The sequence below is a fragment of the Oryzias latipes genome, chromosome 4 (assembly GCF_002234675.1).
Source record: "Oryzias latipes chromosome 4, ASM223467v1".
NCBI classification, from domain to species: domain Eukaryota; kingdom Metazoa; phylum Chordata; class Actinopteri; order Beloniformes; family Adrianichthyidae; genus Oryzias; species Oryzias latipes.
The window spans coordinates 10,328,330-10,349,879 of record NC_019862.2 but is presented as its reverse complement, the minus strand read 5'-3'; the positions used below and the strand labels follow the sequence as shown (position 1 = coordinate 10,349,879).

The window sequence follows — 21,550 nt, the reverse complement described above, 5'->3', positions numbered from 1 at the left end:
AAAAGCAAATCATGAAACACAACAGCAAATCATGAAAACACAACAGCAAATCATGAAACACAACAACAAATCATGAAACCCAACAGCAAATCATGAAACACAACAACAAATCATGAAACCCAACAGCAAATCACGAAAGAAATTACAGAGTTCTCTTGAGACACAAAAGCAAATCCAGGTGCAAATTACCAAAAAAGAAACAACAACCCCGTCACAAATGCCCAAAACCAGAAACACAACAACAACGGAGGCACGGCTACTAACAGAAAGGGACGTAATACAAAACCAATTGTGTATGATTTTTTAAAGTTATTTATTAGTGTTTTCTTTCTGTGGACATTTTAAATGCATGAAACAGTCTAAAAGCATTTTTTTAATTGTATTACTACAATAAATTACAACAATGTTTAGCAAGGTAAAGTGTTCACATCCGATAGCAGCTGCTCGCTTTCTTTAATTTTTCTCTCTATATTCTGCTGTCGTGTTTTGCAAACGGAAAGGCAATACCCTTAATACCGGAAGTGATGCAATAACTTTACCTTGCTAAACATTACTGTAATTTTTATAGTAGTAATACAATAAAAAAAATGCTTTTGGACTGTCTCATGTATTTTAAATGTCCACATAAAAACTGTAATTAATTAATGTAAAAAAACCAAAAACAAATTTATATTATGTCACTTCCGAGACTTAGGACGTTCCCTTTCTGTTAGAAGCCGTTTCTCAGCTTTCGTTGTTGTGTTTCTAGATTTGCTAATTTGTACCGAGATTGTTTTTGTGATTCTGTATTTGGTACTTTTCACCCGGATTTGCTTTTGTGTTTTAGGACTTTGTAATTTGTTCCGTTATTTGCTTTTGTGTTAGTATTTGTTTATTTGTTCTGAGATTGTTTTTTTTTTGTTTGTTTGTACCAGGATTTTTTGTTGGTTGTATCTTAAATGTAAATGTGTCTTGCACCTCTCGGCCATCGTATTAATGAATTGTTGCTGCATTAAAATAAACTATGAACAGAACAAAAAAGATTTTTTGACTGTTATGTGAATTACTTTAAAGATGTGTGTATTTAAACATAATAATAAAAAAACCTTACAGACCATAAAATGTTTTGTAGCATTTTTCTCATGATGTGGAATATATATATAAAAAAAAAATTAAGATTAAAACTGCATTTCTGAGTATTTCTTTATTCAAATCGTGGCGACTCCATTCCATTCCCCTTTCAAATCCTATTTTCCAAGTTGTGTGTTGACTTATTTTTTTTTTTCAGGTAAATGTTGATTTGATCTGAAATAAACTTATTACGCAGTTGACAATCAGGAGCAGATGAAGAAATGCTGTTGGAAAACACTTGTAGTTGTTTGGTACAAACCATAATCGGCGGGGCACAAGCTCTCTGCTTCTATTCTGATGCATCCACCTGCAAACAAATAAATCCATGCACATCTTTGTTTTCCTCGTCTGAGCTGGCCGAAAACTTTACAGCTTGTATTGTTCCAATATTTGTTTATTACAATATTTGTTACACAGGTATTTTTATGTTGGGATTGTAAAGGACTTTAAGCCAGCGGGGGAGAGTATAAACAAATGGATGATGGGAAGTCGAAGACAGACTCACTGCGCACCAACAGTTCTGCCCACAACTCATATATGAATTTCTATTGAACTACTGCCGCTCTGCAGGAACTATGTACTAGAAAACAACACAGGATTTCTGAGTTCAGATGAAAATGGCATTTTCGTAACTAAAAGACAACTGGGAACAATTTGAAAATAAATCAAAAGATGATTGGAATAGGACTTTAAATTAGAAATAAAACAACTTTCTGCATCACAAATTAGTAGTAAAGTATTGCCTTTCAGACATTTTGTGATTAAATAACTTTTTTTCCCACTTTAGAAGGGGAGCTGTTTGGAAAATTCAGCTCAGGGAGAGGAAATATCCCACCCTAAAAAGAACCCGTGAGGCCTGTCAGCTGTATGTTGTGTCTATGGGGGTGAACTCTGGACAGAGCTGTTTAGCAGGCGCTGAGCAACACTCAGTGCTATAGGAGGATGAGAGGAAGTGAACGCGGCCTGCTAAATCATCCAAGAAATCTTTATGCAGCTTTGTTATTTCTTGGGAAAGAACCACAGGCAGTGACTGCATGTCAAGAAGGAGGGAGTCCAGTTTTTCTTCTAAAACCACGACCCTCCTGTCCAGCTCGCTGCTTCGATGCTGCAAATCCGACACCAGATCATACATCATGTTTTGAGTCTGGGGGGAGAAAAAGAGACCGTGCACTCATGATGAGTTCAGCATCAAGAGTCAGACAAAAAAACATAGCTGGTTTCAATCTTGTGAATTGGTGTAAATTCTTTGAGTAGAAAGTCAAATCAATACTACAACAACTATTAGTACTAATGACAGTTAGGTTGCAGTAATAGTTTAAAATACAAATTTATGTATTCATAAAACAATATAAAGTTCTATTGTTTTGAAGCGTACATGTAAATAATGAAATCAAGAATATAATAATTACAACAGCAATTAAAATTGATTGTTTTTAACAAATTAGGAAAATACAAATGTTTGATTTACGAAAGAAATTTGCTTTTACAAACCTTGGCAACGTCAGCAACTGTATTGGCCTGGTCAGTCAGCTTTCTTTGCTCCATTTTGACTCTTCGCAGCCTTAAGGTGAACACCAGGATCACTTTTATTAAAGATAACCTACAGAGGATAACTGGAGACTCTGATGTGCTATACATGCTGCTTATTGGCACCTACTGGTGGATGGCCTGCAGGAATTTCCGCTGGTGGTGGCGTACAGTGGCGTGGTCAATCTTTTTAACCAGCTTGGTGTTTTTGTAGATTAGCCACGTCTCCTGCAGTACATTTGCTGCTGTATTTTTTATCTAAAAGAAAGGGTTGTTAAGGGAACAAAAATATTTCGAATTAAGCTAACCTTTAACCAGTGTGTTTACACAACTCAAGTTAGTACCAGTACAATATGAACGTGACTACATACTACAATGGTATTTGTGTGTGGAAACCAACCTTTTTTAAGAGCTGAGTGTCCATCATAAAATTATGGACGTGTTTTTCAGCCCTGGTGAGCTCAGACTTCCTGGCAACTACAGCCACCACTAAGGCTGTACAGCCCGCCCCCTGGGGAGAAAAAGGACAGTCACTGTAGGAGGCAGTGAAGGGAAGTTTCCTGTATGTTCCAAGGCAACATCTGCAGAGGAAGACCAAACTAAGATTACAGTTTAAACCTTCATACTTTCATTACAGAAAAAAACAAACAAGTTTATCCATGAGGAATCTCCAATATACAGATATGAGTGTAGGAGAAGCAGTTGTCAAATTTGGCTTTAATTATACTGAATTATAAAAATTTGAGCTACACTCAGCTTTGAAATATGTAAGGTTGGATTTTTGTGCGCTGCCTTCAGATGATTTCTGTTGTAAATTGATGTTAATGGAACAAACTCAACAAAATTGCACTAAATGAAACATCAAAAAATGTGGCTGACAAGTGATGCAGTTACATGCATAGTTGTACGAAAAATTTGACAAATTCTTTGTATTTGGGATATAAAACAAATCCAATATGGGAGCCCACAATACAAACAAGAAAGTAAACAGAAACTGCAAACAGACCATTAGAGCAGTGTTTTTCAACCTTTTTTGAGCCACGGCACACTTTAACCTTGACAAAAATCCCGCGGCACACCAGCATCCAAAAAAATAGATAAATAAAAAAAAAGAAAAAGCTCAGTCTTTATTGATCTACAGCCGCTCTGCAATCTCACATGCATTTTTGTGATAATTGTTGCAGAAAACGCTGGAAGCTGCAGCTGTTTTTTCTAAAAGATGTATTAAAAATTAAGTCAAAAGATTCAAAAACTGTTTGATGTGTGTTCGTTGTTTTAAGACGTTAAGAGGAGAGACTCATTGTGCGCTAAGACAGTCACTTTACTGCATCATGGGAGATGTAGTGCCCGTAATCCGCCGACCGCGGAAAGACCAGCGTCTTTGAGCTTCATGATTCTGTTCACTTGTTCCAGTCTGAAACCAGATTATGTGGAAAGCTACACCGCTAAAGACGAGCTTTAGCTGGTATTTTTGTTAGAACAGAGAGACTTTTTTGCGCTAAATCGAAACAAGGAAGTGAATACTTCCTTGCTTCCATCCTCTCTTCTGATTGGTCAGACTGATGACATGTGATTAAGCCTTCAAGAATGATTGGTGGAGACAGTTAAAGGGGCGGGACTTTTGCTTACACAGTTATAGCTGCAGCTAAATCGCGGTATCCCATTATTCTTATCAAAATGTCTTTAATAGAATCATATAAACACAAAGAAAAACTAATTTTATGATATTTCATATTCTTAACTTCTCAGTGTTTTATCAGGGCCTGTTTGGATGAACAAAGAGCTGATTTCCTGGAGATTGTAATAATTGCTTTTAGATCAGTTAATGAGGGCAATTTTCCACGGCACACTTGACCATCTCCCACGGCACACTAGTGTGCCGCGGCACACTGGTTGAAAAACATTGCATTAGAGCATCAGCCGGAACATAAAATGACAACATTGGCACGTTGCAAATGGGGTTCAAGAAGCCTGCAGACATCTCAGTGTTGAAAGTCCCAACCAGAGAACATTGTTGAGACACAAAGAATCACCACAAAAAGTGTGTTGTGTGGTGACAAATTAAGATGACAAATAAGAAATTGCTTTTTTTTACAACAGAGGGATGTGGGTGACATAAATGGTACATGGCGTATAATTAAATAGCGCTTTGCTATCTTCCTTGAAGGAAAATGAATCCAAAAGCCTGAAGTGTAAACACTGAAATCTCACCATAATTCCTGTCAACAAGCAAACACCTTTTCCACAGTAGGTGTGTGGGACCATGTCTCCATATCCAATAGACAGGAAGGTGATGGAGACCAGCCACATTGCTCCCAAGAAGGTGCTGGTTACTTCCTGTGTGTCGTGATACCTGTTGAGATATGACACCTGGCTGCAGGCAGCCACTGTTTTATGAGATACAGATAGACTGAGAAGAGAAAAATGCTCTGATAAAAAATGACTACTAATGTCACTTTCTTTAAAAACATGTTAATCTGCCAAAAAAAAGACATGATATTTAATGTTCAAACTAAATAGTTAAGAGATTTTTTGTCATACCTCTCACATATGCGCACAATCCAAGCTGCAATAATCCAACAGGTTACACTGAAGACTAGCAGCACTGTGCCGGGGCAAATGGTCATTAGGGTCTTCATGACGAAACGAGTGTTAAAGTTGATCTTGTTCAGCGCCCCAATGCTGCGTGAAGAAGCATCTGTGAAAAGCTTGCTGTGGAGCAGCATCACCCGGCCAATCAGGTACAGGCGCAGGAACATTGGCACAGAGAGGATGATGTCAAAATCATCATCAGACGGGGATGAGGTGTAGTTGAAGGCCAGTCGAGCTGTCCATGAAAACACGTACTGGCCTGGAATGGGATGAATGGCACAGACAACGAGCTCCAACGCAATGAAGAGGATCCGCTCCAAGGTCATGGCTATCCTCCAATCATCCGCACCATTATCCACCATGAAAAGCTGAAACACACATGGAAAATAAATGCCGTTTTTCCTAATAAACAAAATGTTTATTAGTCATGAAATAGAAATGATCTTACATTGTTATGGAAAAGACTTAAAGTTCCCAATATAATTTTCTGTCATCTAATTTATTGTTTTGGTCATTTTTTTTTTGTATATTTTTAATTTTATTTCGTTTTTATTCTTACCCAAACAACAAAAATGCCATAAATAAAGTTGTGTATTTTACCTGAATTTCCCTTGCATGGTACATCAAAATGAGTCCAAGCAGAAAGGCCGTAGAAACACTGATTAGGCTTTTCAGTGTGTAAGAATACGTGGATTCCTGTGTACAATGGAAGCAGAAATGTGAATATTGTGAGTGCATTGTGTTGTAGACACCCAAATAGATACACTATGGCAAAATACCTTGCTATAAAAGGCTCTGGAGAGCTCAGTTTCAACAACCATGATGATTATTCCAAACATCCCACAGACCAAGGCGTAATCGCTCAGCTGTTTTCGCTTCCCAAAGAGAGCTCTCCTTAGACCCAGCCGGTAGCTTATGTCCTTTGTCTTCTTCTGTGGGACGCTGCCTTCCGGTCTGACCTGGTTCCTGCTGTTGGCCTTCCTGGAGTCTTCCCTGATAACTTTGGAGAAGGCGTCCTCTAGGATGGCACTGTGGAGAAGCTGTTGGCCTGCCTGAAGATCCAACAGGCTCGATCTCAAAGTGCTGTGGCTGCTGAACGGTCGCACCACGTCTCCGTTTATCGAGCTGACAGTTTCTGAGGTGTCAGGAAGTAGAGGGGAGTGTGTAGGGGGGGTCAGTTTAGATTCACTGAGGTGATGAGGATTTGTCTGAAAGAGAAGGTAAAACTGTAATCATGCCAAACGATGGGGAAGAGGGGAATCTGGAAGCTTACAGAAGTGTTCTGTGAGACTTGGTCAGTGTGCCATGGGAAATAAATCAATTTTATCTAATTGGCCAAAAAACATTTATTAATGTCAGGATATCTGTGCTATGTTCATCCAAACAAGCTTAGGTTTCACACTAACTGAGCAGAAAAGATCATAAAAGGCTTTTTTTCTTTGCATTTATTTGATTTTAATTTAAGATTCTTCCAGAAGAATAACAGAATAATGCTAATAAAGACTTAAGATTTTGTTTTTTTTCCTTTTTAGTTGTTGGTGTGCCTACCTTGTAGTGCATTTACCTTACTGGAAACATATTGGATGTCTTTGAGATGCTATCAATGAGTTACAGTGTCCCAAATCTTTCAGTACAATAGTTTCAGTCTACTTCTGAATTGTACACATTGTCCTAGTTATGCCATGAGAACTACAACCAAGTTCTGATTCTAGAAAAAAGCCCATTTAAAGACCTACTCAGACCATCTTTTGAGCTGTTTTAAAGTGTTCCCAGTGGTATTTTGATTAGGATTGTGAAGCTTTTAGCCAAAATCAAGAACCCTGTGTTGTTTTCTAGGGCATCATTTCTGCTGTAGTTCATTAGGAATTCACCCCGGAGTTGAAGGCAGAACTGTTGGCACAGAGTAACCCAGCCCCTATTCCCATCACCCATAACTGAAAGCTGTTTAAGCTCTCTCCTGCTGGCTTACAGCCTCTCACACCCTCAGCCTAAAATTACCGGTGCAACAAAAATGGCGAGCAATAATGGAGCCATTCAGGCACGTGGAAAACAAAGACGTAGATGGGTCTACTTATCTGCAAGTGGATGCAACAGAATGAAGCAGGGAGCTTGTGACCTGCACAGCACATTTTCTACATAAGAAATTTGATCCCCCCCCCCCCCCCCCCTAACAGCTCCTGATTCACAAAGATTTGAATAAAGAAATACTCAGAAATATAATTTTAAGCTTAATTTTCTTTATACATGTCCTCCATCATCAGAAAAATGCCACGAGAACATGTTAAAAGCACCCAAAACACAATTTTCATTGAAGTGGAGAAAAATGTACCTGAATTTGTCTTGTTTTTTCCTCCAACAACTCCTGGGTCTCAAAAGAGCTACAATGGCTGACTGAGAAAGACTTGATGCTTTTCTGACTGACCGGCGTCGTTGACCTCTTCCCCCACTGACAGCTGCTCTGACGGCTGTATGGAAGATGGCGGCTCTTAAGCACAAAGGTTGGATCTCCTGGTGATTTGATTTGGTCATCTGGTACTGAGCAGTGGGCTTTTTTCCTTAGAGGTTCCTGGATTACCAGTGGTTCTTTTCCAAACAGTTCTCTCCAGTTAATGTGAGCGCTGACCGCAGGCTGCTTATGCAGCTTTGCATTGGTGCTGGAATAGTCAGTGGAGTTCATAGGAATGTTAAACAAATTTGAGCGAGTTGTTTGGCTGCTGCAGGGCTGCTTTTTTGGGCTGAATTGATCAGGTCGGCTTGTATCTTGTGGACAGTTTGTTGCAGGCTTGCAACGCTCTGGTGTTAAAACCCTGTGAGTAGTTAAAAGGCGTGTGTCTACAAACTGGGAGTGACTCGATGAATGATTTCTTTTTTTTGTGAACCTTGCAATGCCGTCACAGTCTGTGCCCTGCTTAGACTGACGCTGAAAACCGGGAGAGACCGAATCTTGGGGAACATCGGGACAAGCACAGCTACATCTGTCGTAGTTTTTCCCCACAACAGACCCTGTTATTTCCACTGACGGCAGATCATTTCCCACTCCGCCAACCTGGCTGCAGAGGAGCAGCCAATCCTGATCACTCAGCTGAGATAAGGTGAGGCTCTGAGTTTTCAGTGGGGACCTCTGGACCGGACCTCTTGGGCGACTGATGCCATTCAGTCGTTCAGCACAGCACTGACTCTTCTCCTGCGGGGATGAAGACCGGTCCCCTGAGGTTTCTGGGCAGGAGTCCTGCTTGTCCTCAGGACCTCCAGACACACATTGTTCGTGGTCTCCATCATGAAAAACCTCGCCCGTTGACTCAGTTCGTCGTGTTGCATTACTGGGTTTGACTAGAATAAGCCTCATGGCATCACTGCAAAATTTAAACGTTAAAAAAAAATTCAAAATAAAAAACAATAAGAAGTAAATGAATGATGAACTGTGCTGCAAAATCAACAAACACGAAAATTATAAAGAACAGAAATTCCAGATGAAAATTCAAGCTATTTAACAAATAAGTAAGAAAACAGAACAAAAAAAGCCCTAGGTTCAAGTGGAGACTGTGAATCGAACCTTTATTTTAAAGCTAAATGCACAGAATAATAAAAAAATAAAAAATAAAAAAACAGTTCCACTTTCAAAGTATTACTGCAATACAGTTTATGTTTGCAGTTTTAAAGTCATATAAACTATAAAAAATGTAAAAATATAAAATGTCTACACATTTTTTACCTTATCATAAAAATAAGTATTTGTCTTTGTGTAAACAAAAATACTTGCTCCAAAACAAAAAGAGAACCTCGGCAGATTAACATTTCTCTAGTAACACTGACAAACACATGCAGGAGACAGAAAACAACATGTAACCCGTTAATTTGCATTAAAACGTCTTTTATGAGCCAATATATCTCATTATAAATTATATATCTAATGTCCTAAAGCATCCTCTTTGTTTTTTTAAGGTAAAACAAAGATTTGTTTGATTTCAGACTGCATTTTCAGGAGGCTGTCAATGGAAAGCTCTCTGTCAAAAGCAGATGTGCCCCCCCTGTTCATTTACCAAGTGACCACAAAACCTCAGAGAAAAACTGATTATCTCAATCAAGAAGAGGAAAAATCCTTATAGTTTTCATTTGGAACAATGTGACGATAATTTGCTGCCACGTTAGTGTCCAGCAGCAAAAGCTATTTTTAAAATTTGCTTTGGTTTTCGGCCCAGAATTTTAGAGTAAAGGAGAAAACTTTAAACGTTTTAAATTAATCTGAATTTACATTGAAAATAGTTATGCAACAACTAAAAAGATTTAGCAAAAAAATCAACAATTAACTACTGAAAATACTAAAATGTTTAGTATGTAGGTTTTCATACTTACACATATTTTGGGGCTTAACTGAGGGACAAATAAATGGTTTTCTTGTCTTAAGGTTCTCACCATTGCACCTGACTAAGAAAAGGAACAAATTGCCACCAGGTGATGCTTACCTTCTTCCTCCATGTCCTGTTTTGTCCAGACTCAAAGAAGTGGGCTACAAACAGAAGGAGCTCCCTGTTTCCTGAGCACGTCTTAAGAAGAGGAGAGTCTGAGTGGGTGTTGGACAGCGGCTTGCCTCCTCCCAGCCTTTATCAAACACTTGATAAAGGAGCTTAGGTGACGCTTTCCTTTGAAAGTAATGATTAGAATTCAACATGAAGGAAGGGCCAGGCGGCAGCAGCTGGCTGGCGAAGTGTCACCATGCAAATGGAAGGGAAAGGTGGGTAGGGGTTGCAGATATAAAAAAAACAAACCCTAAACAACCTGCAACATCAGACCTGCGTTTGAGCCGACCACCATCACAAAGAGCTCAAAGGCACAGCTATAAACTGGGACAGCGTGTGTCGGTTAGAAAGGTAACCAAATGGCTAGCTTTCATTTCAAAATGGAAAGCAGAAGGCCAGTTGAACTTGCCATGAAAGCTTTGTGGTTCAAAGGCCTTTGCACATGCTCTTATCTCGGCCGCCACAAGACCCAGTGGGACAAAAGTGTCCATTTTGAAAAAATGAAAATAAAAAACCTTGATCTGATGACTCAAGCCTGTGAATGGCGGGGCACGTCAGCTGCATCCTACAAGATCTAACAAACGCAACTGCAAAGGGCCATCGTGCTACAAGGTGATGTGATGAAATGCATAAAGAAAAGCTAAAATTATCAACCCAGTGGAAAGAATTTCTATGGATTTCGCTGATTTGACTTCCAAAACAAATAAAACGAATCCACTACTCATTTAAACAAAAAAAAGGTTGCAATTGCTGTAAATCCTCCCCCAAAAATGCCGGCTTGTATCGACCCCGTCTGACACGTTTTCATGCACTCTTGACCCTGTTTGCTCTGCTGCATCAGATAAACCAGGGAGGCCTGCTGCCTCAGCAGCGCAGAACATGCTGGACAGGGAACGCTTTTCATCAGGAGCTGAACTGCTCAGTGTTATCTGACAGCACTAAAACAGAGTAACTGAACTTGATCGGATTTAATAATCCCCTTTCGACTCAAAGAATTCATCAAAGGCGCAATTTTAAACCATCTAGCAACTGGAGGAGTTTAAATTCTTAAAGTAAATGAGTAAAGAAACTGCAACAACATTAGCACACTATAAAGATGTGAAAACTAAATCCTATTAATTTGCTGTTTACTAAGGATTGCCCATTAATGTACGTTATTTTGTGTGTTTTTTAAGCTCTATCTTAAATGTTTAATTTATAAATTTTCAAAGTCAGTGGATTGGCTGAGACAGCTTGTTTTAAAATTTCTGAAAAGAAATTCTTCAGGAAAAACATCTGTTGACTCACATGAGGAAAAAGACCATCACTAACATTTCAGAAGTTGATGTTTTACATGAATTTTTTTTTACCCGAATAAAAGGTTTTCTAAGCGCCGGAAAGAGTGAAGCCGGTGCGTCTGAAAGCTACGTACACACGTGATGCATGTTTAATGTGCATGGTGATGGTGTTCACACTGGACAAACAGGGAGGGGCTTCCTCTTTTTCTACTGTTTGCTTGCACGTCTGTCTTGGTGAGAAATGTTGAAGCGGTGCAAATCTAGTAATTTCCAGGCTTTTGTGTTTCACACTTCTGTTCCCATACAAGAAAGACATGGTGTCGTATAATTACGGCCAGGCATAAACCGCTATCGTTAATTTCTCCTCCACGATCAATTTTCAAACGGTTGGCACATCCGCAATTAAAAGGGACGCCATCCAAACATCACCACCAAATGCGAGTCACTGATTTGTCAAAGATCAACCTGGTTTAACTTTCAACACGCGTTCAATGGTCACGTTTTGTATGTGGTACCCAAAAACGTTTGTAGAAACTTGCGTACCAGCATGTGAACGTTTTGAACGCGGAAGCCCGTTTAGAGTGGCCGCTTAAACGCGCGTTGCCGAGGGCGATGTGAACGTAGCTTCACATGCATTTGATGACCATCGTACACAGTTAAAGGCAACACAAGATGCAGATGAATGATGATGTTTAATAAGTTCCTTTCAAAACATCAGACCTCTCATCTCCTCACAAGTGCTAAAAAACAGTTTTAATGAATGAGGTTCTAATGTGCTTGACTGCAGGTCACGTGCACAAACAGGATGATTAGTTAATTTTATTATGAGAAAAGCCTCTCCTTAATTGTGGAACAAATGATTTGAGTCTTCTGGCACAGAAATTGTTTATGGATTCTTAACACTGAAGGTCTCATGAGTGATAATCGCTTTTCCATATTATTACTTTATCCAATGGGAAGTCCCCAGTGTCCATAGGAAAGCAGGTTTCTAGCAGAGTTATGTGGGGAAGATTGACTTCACTTTGAATTGTAGGAGGTAAAACGCTGGTTCAGGGGGTTCTCTGGTGATTTGGCCCACTCCTTCTTCAACTGTTGCTTCAGCTGCGACAGCCTCATGTTGGGATTTTCTTGTTTTAGACGTGGCATGTTTTCTTCCTCGTAGGCTGCAAATGCTGATTTCATCCTGCGCTCTGGATGGCGGTCAAGATCCTCAGGCCCCGTGCTGAGAAAAAAACAAAAGAAAGACCAGTTATAAATGAATGCCAAATCCAAAGGAGGATTGTTCATGTGACTGGTACCTGAGCACAGCAATGGCATCCTCTATTGATCTGGCTTCAACAGTTCCTTCTTCAGGGACAATTCTGTTAATGTTCTCTTCCAATGGAGTTTCCAAGTGGCTTTTTTCTGTGGAAGAATTGTTTTTATATAATTTAAAACAGCAAACAATGTCAAAGAAGGAAGAAAGTCCCAGTTTGAATATACCAGACATTTCGTGACAGATTTTCAGTCTTAAGTAAACTAAGGCCGAATTCGAAATGCTCCCCTATCCCTCTGGCTCCTCCTGTAGGGGCATTTGAAGCTTCAGTTATGTCCAAAAGAGTTTTTTTTTTTTTTTTAAGGAGGAGCGACTTATGACTGGCTATCCCTCCCCTGGAAAGATGATCCGCGACAAGGAGGAGAAACGCTTCTCTTCACGTGGGTGAAACCGATGTTAGGTACCGGTATTTTCCAAGCGCTGACATAGATAGCCTGCGACTATAGATGATGTCATCGAACATTTTTTCCCCATATCTCTTTCTTTGGAGGGATAAACGTAGGGATAGGGAGAAGCCGTAGGAAAGCAATTTGGATGTGGCCTAACAATCTGAACCTTACCTCTGGACTTAATCGGCTCTTCCACCCCCCGCTCGTTCTGAAGCGTCTCCTCAATTTGGGCACGTGTCACTTTTCCACCAGATCCATTCTCTTTCTGAGATTTGCCTCTGATTTTAGAGCTTTCCTCCTCTAGTAGTCGCTGGTTTTCCTTTTTCCTCTCGAGAAGTTCCAGCCTCCTTTTCTCTTTGTCATCCTGCAGCCACAATAAATGGTTCCCAAATTGTGCCAGAAATCCCGTCATCTTTCAGTGCTACAGCTACACCAAAACAATACATCTTTATTGTACAAAAACATGGAATAATTTTCTTAAAAGTTGTACAATTTAGAAGGTTAAAAAATTTGAATTTATGAAAAAAAGAACATTTTCTCAAAAAGAAATTACTTGATCTCTATATCGTGGTGAATTTTAGAATGTTTTATTTACATTACATTTACAATACTTTTTTTTTTAAACTGCAGCTTGTTAAAAACCTAAATATTTCCTTTTTGTAGAAAAATGTTAAAAAATGAACATGCATACAAACATATAGCCAAAGCTTTGTTGACATTCCTATGAAACAGAAATATAATAACACATAAGCACAGTTGAATTCTCCCACACATCTAAATTCCTTTAAGGACATGGCAGCTGTCATTCACTATAAGTTGACTATATATTGATAACCTCCAAAACTTGTGTTCTAATGGAACAATAAGAAATCTTGTTGGTACGGTCCCACATGTATACCTGGCTCTTGGTCGTAAAGGTCGGCTCACCTTTCTCTGTTCTTTTTTGAGAACATGTTTGTCAGTTTCCTGCCAACGGGCATCGTCTTCTTCCTGCTTCTTGCGGGCATCTGCAACCGCCTTGGCCTCAGCCTTGCGGGCTCTGGCTGTAACCGCCTTAGAATTTTCTCCTAGGAACTTCTTTGGCATCTTAACTGCTGCTTAGATGAAAGAGAAGATGATGCACATAGGCATAGGGACAGTTTGAAACCCACACAACATCCTCCTTCTCAACATTGTTTGACCTTGTAGTCATTGTGTAATATGTTTAATGCCATATTCTATGACAGAAGGGAGTTTAATACGAATTGATGAAGGTAATAATAACCAGAACTTTGCAAGCAACAGCAGCTAGTATCTGTAACATCGTAGTAGAGATGCTAAGATAAGAAAAAGTTAAGATAAGAAAAAAAAAACTTAAAATCTGTACCAACTAAAAATAACGACTATATGTAAAGATTAATCTACAACTACGGAGATGATAAAATAGAAAGTAACTCCTACTCCAAATGTCAGGAGTGCTAATCAGAAATGCTAACTAGCACTGTTTAGCTTCTATGAATATGGCTAGCTAAACAGCACTGGTTTGTTTAAGGAGTAAATCCTTCCATTTGCAGGTTAACGTGATATAAATAATGCACTAATACAGACACTGTCACTTACCAGAAAGAGAGGAAAAGCAACTCGTGAGTTTGCGAATGTTTTGTTTCGAAGAGGCATCCGCTACCTCCTCCCTGCGATCGTCGCGCACGATGATGACGTCACGAAGCTAGGTCGTTTTTAGTGGACATTTTAAGCAATCTATTCTTATAATGTATTGTTATAATTTTTTTTACTGTATTCTACAAATTTTTAATACATTTTTAAAGTACTTCCTGACAAAAAAAAGAAAAAACAAACAAAAAAAATATTTTTCTGCAATCGATGTTATCCTGCAAAAAACGTATAATTAAACCCACTAAAATCTTTTTGGCAAATTTTCTGTGATATTATCTTTAGTTACAAAGAAATGTATGGTCCCCTTTTCTTTGCTTAAAACGTATATTGTTTGGTTTCCATCAACAGGAGTTAAGTTTTAATCAAATTTTTCCACTCTAATTTTTACATGTATAAATGTACATTTTCCAACTAAATCTCAATTATTTTTTTTAAATACATTTTTGCTAAATAAATTACTTTTTCAAAAAGTTTTAAAACGTCCTTTATTTTACAAAATAAAATTGTTTTAAAAAAAATTGTAATGTTATGTCAAACATTGTTTTACACACTCATTCTGTACTTTTATTTATTCTTACTGGCATTTCATTTTATGTCATTCTTTATTTATAAGTTTGCATTAATGTACAATGTATATTGATATCTTTGGACTTTACCTGATATTTACAATAAGCATCTGGGGAAAAAAAAAACTTGCACTCATTCATGTTTTGTAATTGCGTTTATACTTATCGGTAATAAATTTGTAAAAAAAAAAAAACTGTATTCACACTGATTTAAGTCAAAACGTTTTGGAAATATTAATAATTAAGTCTTTCTGTGTCTATTGTAGTGGGCACAAAACAAAAAAATAGACAATGTCTATAATAAGTACAACAAATAATTAGATAAAGGCTTTTTACTTTTCCATCATAAAAGGAAACATCAACCATTTCTTTATTTTTTTATGTATTAAAAGGCTTTAAAATAATTTAAGAATTACAAACAGACAACAAAACTACTATGCAGTTAGGGATTTTGATAGTTCATACAGTCAAAAACAAGAGCTACATCATAAAGTGAAGAGAAAATAGTCTCAAATCCGTTGAGGCTATTTTCACTCCACATATATGCTGTAAATAACAATGTTTATACGTTTGAGATAAGCTGATATCATGGTCCAACTTAAAATACAAGTTAGAAACAGACAAATTATAGAATTTGGTGAGCTCTTTTCTTAAAAGTCATTATCACTTTCATCCAGCAGAGCAGGCCTCACTGCTCCAATTGAAGGACGGTTGTTTCTAGACATGGGACCTTCGAAACTATCATCCTCCAAATCCTTGCTCTCCTCCTCTCTTTCCTCATCTTCCTCATCATCGTCGTCGTCCACATCGATTTCACTGTCATCAGTCTAGATTAACAGGGATAAAGTCATGAGCAATAGTCTGTTCTGAGCAGTCAAATCTAACAGGAGAAACTCGACGGGTTCTGCACACAGGCTGTAGAATCACATGGGAATCTATGCTTTGATTATTTAGCTAAACACATAACCAGGTCAAATGTTTCCACTACTTTAGACAGGACACACTAGCCTTTTAGCGTGAACAGAAAACTCAAGTCATTTAAAGGAAAAATCCACCTTTAGCTCAAAAGTGAGAAGTGTTGGTGCAGCTCGTTCTGATGATACTCTGATGTTTTATGGAAAAAATGCGACAGCACCTTTTCTCTTATTCAAGCTCTTGTCTGCAAAGCATGTTCAATGAATATTACTGACATTTTTAACTTCTGTAAGTAGTATAAATATTTCCCAACATTTACTTTGAGGATTGATTTTTCCTTCAAATACACAAGGAGCTGGAAAAAAAACATAAAGTGGGCGTTTGTCTTGCACAAACCTTTCCTTTCGGGTGTTTTTTGAACTGAGGGACTGATGTTTTGGACACTGGTAAAAATACCTTATGAGATATGAGTAAACATTAATGAAAAAAGACTAAGTGGTGAGGTCAGCAGAAAACACAGGATAACTGGACATCAGGTAAAGTTGAATTACCATCAAAAGTTGCAAAAGGCAAAAAGCGATAAATCCTTTGAATGTTGGAAGTCTCAGCCCATGGAATGAATATGAAGGAAGCAATGTGAGTAAGAACATCACTAACCTCATCGCTGTCACCACCCTGCATGTTACCAATAAAAAGTCCTCCTCTCCCTTGTTGGAAAAGAAAAAAAAAGCATTTTTGAGAACCAGAGTTTCATGGATTTTCTGGATTTTTTTTTTTACGTTTTAGCTTTAAATTTTGGGATTAAATAACTTTAAGACAAGGTCCAAATTCCCTCACTACTCCATAGCATCCATATAGTGTGGGACTGGATTTTAAAAACAGTTCGGACATCATCCTCATGTGTTTCTTTTAAACGGCAAATGTGACATCATCAATTTCCAGAAATTCTTCTTTACAAATACTATTTATGAATCCACTGGGTTCTGCTAAAAAAGACTTGAATGATTTATAAAAAATGAATTTGAATATGTTTTTTCACATGAAAAAAAACATTCAAATGCAATGCATTGTGGTCTACATTTGCCAATCTAGTGAGCATTGATGCACACTAGTTTTTTGCAGAGACTTCCAAAGGGCACTGAATTTTGGAATTGTTTTCGGACAGCTCACAAAATGGTGATTTATCGCACTCTTTAGTGCAATAAATAGTGAGTAGTGAAGGAATTCAGACACAACTTAAAAGTGAACTGATAATGGTAAAGATGGTCAAAACTATCTCTAAACACATTCTGTGTAAAGCACAGAGGAACACTTTAAACAGAGATTTTTTTAATGCTTAAAATAATAGAGAAAATTTCCTTTCTGCTCACAGTTCTAAGGTCTCTTTATATATGTCATCATCTTAGTTTTCATAAAGTTTTTTTCTGCAATTGAAAGGCTCCACTTCTCCTGCTTCAAAGCTCAATTACGCTTAAGCTCAATCAAAGGTTAAAACTATAAAATATAAGGCAATAGAGTGCGAATGGCTTTGTTATTAACAGACAACCTGTACTCTTTTGGTGGTTGGTGTATACTTTTTGCACTGTGGGAGCTGGGATCATGGGGTACAGTCTCTTTGACATTTAGCAGTTCAACCAAGTTTTAGAATCCAAGTTTTCCTTTGAGAAAACCTAAATGAACGCTTTTTTCTCCTTTTTTAAGGTTGGTTTACTATGTACACGTTGAGAGATTATGTTCTTCTTCAAGCTGTCTGCTTACCAGTCATGAGGCCGTTTCTCATGGGCCGCGGCTTTGAAGGCCGAGATTCTTCAAGGTCGCTGTCGGAACCTTCATCCTCAATGACGCCCAAGTCAGAGTCTTCATTTGTCACTTCAGAAGAAATAATCAAGAAACTGCTTTGAGCTAAAGATATTTGGGACATGGGACTTTGCTTAAAGTGTGTGTTTGATCTCACAGGAGCCCCTCATCAGGTCAAGTTTCTCCTCTCTCAGTTTGTGCTGCATTATCCTCAGAGTGTTTTCAGCTTCCTACAAAAGAGGCGACACAGACCATGGAAAGTGAAGCACTTTTAATCATTTTCTGCAGAAAAAAACAGATCCTTCTGCACTCAAAGAACAGTTATCTTTTGCTTTTATTATCTTTGTCTAAAAAAGTAATGGAAGAAAAAAATATATTCTGGTTTTCTAGCATTAAAGAGACAGTGTCACATTTGACTGAGGCAAACATATTTGAAATGTTTATTATTAATCAAAAACTCAATTTAAAAGAAACTAATGAGAAGCCCTCAGTGCTTCTATATCCGTACCTCAAACCTTTCCTTTTCTAGTCTGTGGTGTTCCTCCAGCTGAGACTCCAGAAAGCTGAGGTTTCGGAATTTCTTCTCGTAAAGGTCATATTGCTTCTTCAGCTCCTCTTCTATCTTCTCATATTCATCCATGAATGCTGGCCTGAAGGAGAAAAGGAAGAACAATTATCCTTCTATAAAACAGGCTGCATTTGGTAAATAAAAGAATCTGTCATTTCTCTTCTAGTATCTGTGCTCTTCATCACACCGCAGACCTGACACTCTGCAGGGTCTGGAGCCTCTTTTGATGCCTCTCCAGATCCTGTTTCTTCCTTTCTATCTTGGCATCTAAACTGGCTTCATCAGACACAACATTGTTCAACATGTCTTTTGTTTTAGCCACATTTTCCTAGAAAACAGAAGAAAAAAAACTGAAAAAGTGAACACAGCTGATGAAATGCTTTTGTTTTAAATAGTGTAAGCGGACGAGGAAAAAGAAAATTTGTTTCAGAAAATACGTCCACTAACCAAAACGTCCTTGGTGGCAGCTCTCAGGGCCTTTTCGGTTTCATTTATGTCGAGGGGTCGCGCGATGGCGACAGTTCTCCTTTCCTGTGAGAAAGAAGCACAAATGATCTTAATCGTTACTGGTGTTGATATATTTGTCAGAAAGAAGGATTGCAATTGTTTTTGAAAGCTGTTTATGAAAACAAAGACACATCATGCCATCATCAAATATTTGTGTTACATGGCTTCTTTAAGTAACATAGGCAACAATAACAGACAAGTGAATGATATTAAAAAACACATATTGTGCTTTTCTCACCCTTAAGTCCACCTCTTTTCCTAGTAAATCATACAGAGAAGCTCCCGTGGTTGTGACCTCAGATGCCAGCTGACGTGCTGCTTTAAGATCTGAAATCTAAAGCAAAATCAAAAATGAGATTCTATGATTAACAGAATGAGGACAAAATGTAAACACTGCCTGCTACAAAACAAATTAAATAAAAATCGATGACACCAATATGATTGAAACTGATTCAGACAGACATAAGAAACCAAAAGTAAGAACCTTTCACATCACTGCATCAACTAAAACCAAAATTGAAACCAAGAACTTTCATGGATGTCAGGTTTAATTTCTGATGCATTTATTAAGTTAGTGTTAAAGGGGCGGAGCTACAGGGGAAAGGGGGGCAGCCTCCCCCCAGCAAAAAGCTTTGCCCCACGCTTGCTCTCCCCAAATCTTTTGTTGTCATTATCGACGATTAAGAACTTATCAATACAAGTTTCTTTAGGCATTGGAAAAGCAATTTTTAAATGAAATAAAAACAATAATATTAATAAAACTGTTAGAAAGATTGATCCTTTCATTTGTATTGGCCTTCCACTGTGGTGATTTGCCAGCTTTCCAAGTTTTCTGCCCACCTCCCACCACCCATTTCTAATGTCCTAGCCCCGCCCCTGTAGTGTTGCGTCAATAAACTTTCACTGTCATCTCGTCCCATGACTTTCAAGGATCAATAATAATAGCTTTGAATCAAAGAAATTTAAATTATTAGACACTAAAAATGCCCAGACACCAGAAATGTGTGTGGATTTCAACAGAACACCTTCTCGCATTACTAAATGATCCAAACCTAATCCACGGTGGGTTTAAACTGCACACTTACATGATAATTGTGGTTTCTAAAGAGGAAGTAAAACAAATGTAGTTTTAAATCTAAAAAAAAAAATGAATTCACCCGTGAGCCAATGTCCGATCTGAACTTGTTGTCATCCTCTGCTCGGTCTTCCAGTGCCATCTCCTTCGTTTTCATTGCACTGTGGAGAACTGAGGAGATCTTCAGCATTTCCTTGACTGCGTAGCCATCTGCCTGATAGAGGCGCTTGGTGTTAAGCTTGATGTGAGCCTTTGCAGCCTACAACACAATGAAAGGATGGATAGCAGCAGCCATCAAGAGTGGGTAATCCAGTTCTCAGCCTAGACTGGGAGAAATGGTGTTACCATAAACTGAGCTACAGTCTTTATAAAGAAAATCCTGTCTGCTTCTGTGTCCACGTCTGTGGGGATTTCATTGTGAGGTTCATATCTGATGAGAGAAAGGAAGAGAACAAGAAAATAAAAAAGACTAAATCAATGCAAAGACACTAAAGTGCCAATTCAGTCCACTCATGATAGTTGAGAGGCAGGTTAACCGTTTGAAGGTGTATTTCAACCTGGTTCCGATCCATTCTGAAAGTTCATCATGCCTACCTCTTCACGAGCCAAATCAGGATTTCGGCCACGAGAGGAAAGTTAGGCGTTCTGAAATTCTCCGTGGATATCCGGCGCGGGTAGCCTAAAGCCGTCAGCGTTTCGATGAAATCTGTCAGACATTATAATCAACTTCACTTATAGTATAAAAAAATAAAAAATAAAAAAAACTTCACTTATAGTTCAGAGACGGCAGTTATATATATGAAATGTTAAGATGACACAAAGCAAAGCTTACTTCTTAAGTCTCTGAAGGACATTTTTGGGTTTAAAAAAAAGAAGATCCGTGTTGTCCTTTTGCCTTGTTTGTTTGTACCTAAAATATTATGTTAAAAAAAACAATCAACAAGTATAGGTTTAATATGAGAATAATATCAAGGACCGAAATGTTAATACAACGTTAAAATGCAGTCTAACATGCGGTGTTAGAAACTGTGTTTTTGTTTAGAATATAGTCATCTGACCTGTCCAAACATCGATCATCATCTAGCTAGCGATTAGCATAACTGTGATTCCGCAGTCTGAGCGTCAGCTAAAAGCTAACTATCAACAATCAGTGGCTACTTGTTGTAAGTTAACTCGCAATCTTACCTTTTAAATTTCCAGTTAGGTAAATCTGAACGGACCTACGGCGAACCGTTATCCTCAATTTGACCGTCTCTGCCTCTAAAACCGTCTCTACGGAAACAAAATTTGGACTACGGAGAGCCAAAGGGACCAAAACACTGGTTAAGCGATATTGAAAGGCAAAGTTGAGGACGTTGGTTTCGCTCATAAAACTTTGAGAAGTCGTCACTACTGATGCCATACAGAGAATTTTCTAAAAAATAAATATTGTTTTCTGGTGGTCCCACATATTAAAAAAGTGCTATATTTCTAATAGAGGGTTCATGTTTTGCCTGCAGCAATTGGATTGCAGGGTCAAAGTGGGAAGAAGACACAAACTACTATGAATGTGAATGGTTCAGAATAAATAATGTCTTATACGGCCCCTCATAACTATAGCCTAGTGAGTACTTCTCATTATTAATGACAAAACTCAACGCAGAAAGATGCTGAGATTCAGCAACTGATTCCAAATCCCCACATTCCGGGATGTTCATAAAGATCAGTGGAGTTTCTTTCGGGCACTGGTGATCAGCTTGGGG

The 21,550-nt window shown here is 38.3% G+C and overlaps 3 protein-coding genes across 7 annotated transcripts; all 3 read right to left on the bottom strand.

Annotated features, from left to right (window-relative positions):
* Positions 1–1,168: 1,168 nt before the first annotated feature.
* LOC101154856 (small conductance calcium-activated potassium channel protein 3) lies at positions 1,169–10,550 on the bottom strand. Of its 2 annotated transcripts, XM_020702315.2 has the most exons (11): positions 9,693–10,550; positions 7,559–8,582; positions 6,009–6,437; positions 5,830–5,925; positions 5,485–5,597; positions 5,179–5,349; positions 4,849–5,011; positions 3,038–3,148; positions 2,768–2,895; positions 2,602–2,671; positions 1,169–2,254 (listed from the first exon to the last, which is right to left on the bottom strand). In XM_020702315.2, the coding sequence occupies exons 2-11, from the start codon at positions 8,573–8,575 to the stop codon at positions 1,970–1,972; spliced, it is 2,583 nt and encodes an 860-aa protein (XP_020557974.1). In that variant the 5' UTR covers positions 8,576–8,582; positions 9,693–10,550; the 3' UTR covers positions 1,169–1,969. The 2 variants fall into 2 exon arrangements, with proteins under 2 accessions (XP_020557974.1, XP_011472204.1); XM_011473902.3 differs by having other exon boundaries at positions 5,179–5,597.
* Positions 10,551–11,696: 1,146 nt separating this feature from the next.
* On the bottom strand, positions 11,697–14,450 carry ccdc124 (coiled-coil domain containing 124). 3 transcript variants are annotated; one of them, XM_011473898.2, is made up of 5 exons: positions 14,327–14,450; positions 13,655–13,821; positions 12,899–13,091; positions 12,322–12,427; positions 11,697–12,245 (listed from the first exon to the last, which is right to left on the bottom strand). In XM_011473898.2, exons 2-5 carry the CDS (start codon positions 13,811–13,813, stop codon positions 12,041–12,043), a joined length of 663 nt encoding a protein of 220 aa, XP_011472200.1. In that variant the 5' UTR covers positions 13,814–13,821; positions 14,327–14,450; the 3' UTR covers positions 11,697–12,040. The 3 variants fall into 3 exon arrangements, with proteins under 3 accessions (XP_011472200.1, XP_011472201.1, XP_011472202.1); XM_011473899.3 differs by having other exon boundaries at positions 13,655–13,824; positions 14,327–14,425; XM_011473900.3 differs by having other exon boundaries at positions 12,899–13,154; positions 14,327–14,412.
* Positions 14,451–15,308: 858 nt separating this feature from the next.
* Positions 15,309–21,225, bottom strand: cluap1 (clusterin associated protein 1). Of its 2 annotated transcripts, XM_004067742.4 has the most exons (13): positions 20,994–21,126; positions 20,641–20,718; positions 20,403–20,514; positions 20,154–20,238; positions 19,891–20,067; positions 18,972–19,067; positions 18,674–18,757; positions 18,421–18,554; positions 18,167–18,308; positions 17,816–17,888; positions 17,620–17,730; positions 16,519–16,568; positions 15,309–15,773 (listed from the first exon to the last, which is right to left on the bottom strand). In XM_004067742.4, the coding sequence occupies exons 2-13, from the start codon at positions 20,660–20,662 to the stop codon at positions 15,597–15,599; spliced, it is 1,263 nt and encodes a 420-aa protein (XP_004067790.1). In that variant the 5' UTR covers positions 20,663–20,718; positions 20,994–21,126; the 3' UTR covers positions 15,309–15,596. The 2 variants fall into 2 exon arrangements, with proteins under 2 accessions (XP_004067790.1, XP_020557973.1); XM_020702314.1 differs by lacking the exon at positions 20,641–20,718 and having other exon boundaries at positions 20,994–21,225.
* Between the last annotated feature and the right edge of the window lie 325 nt (positions 21,226–21,550).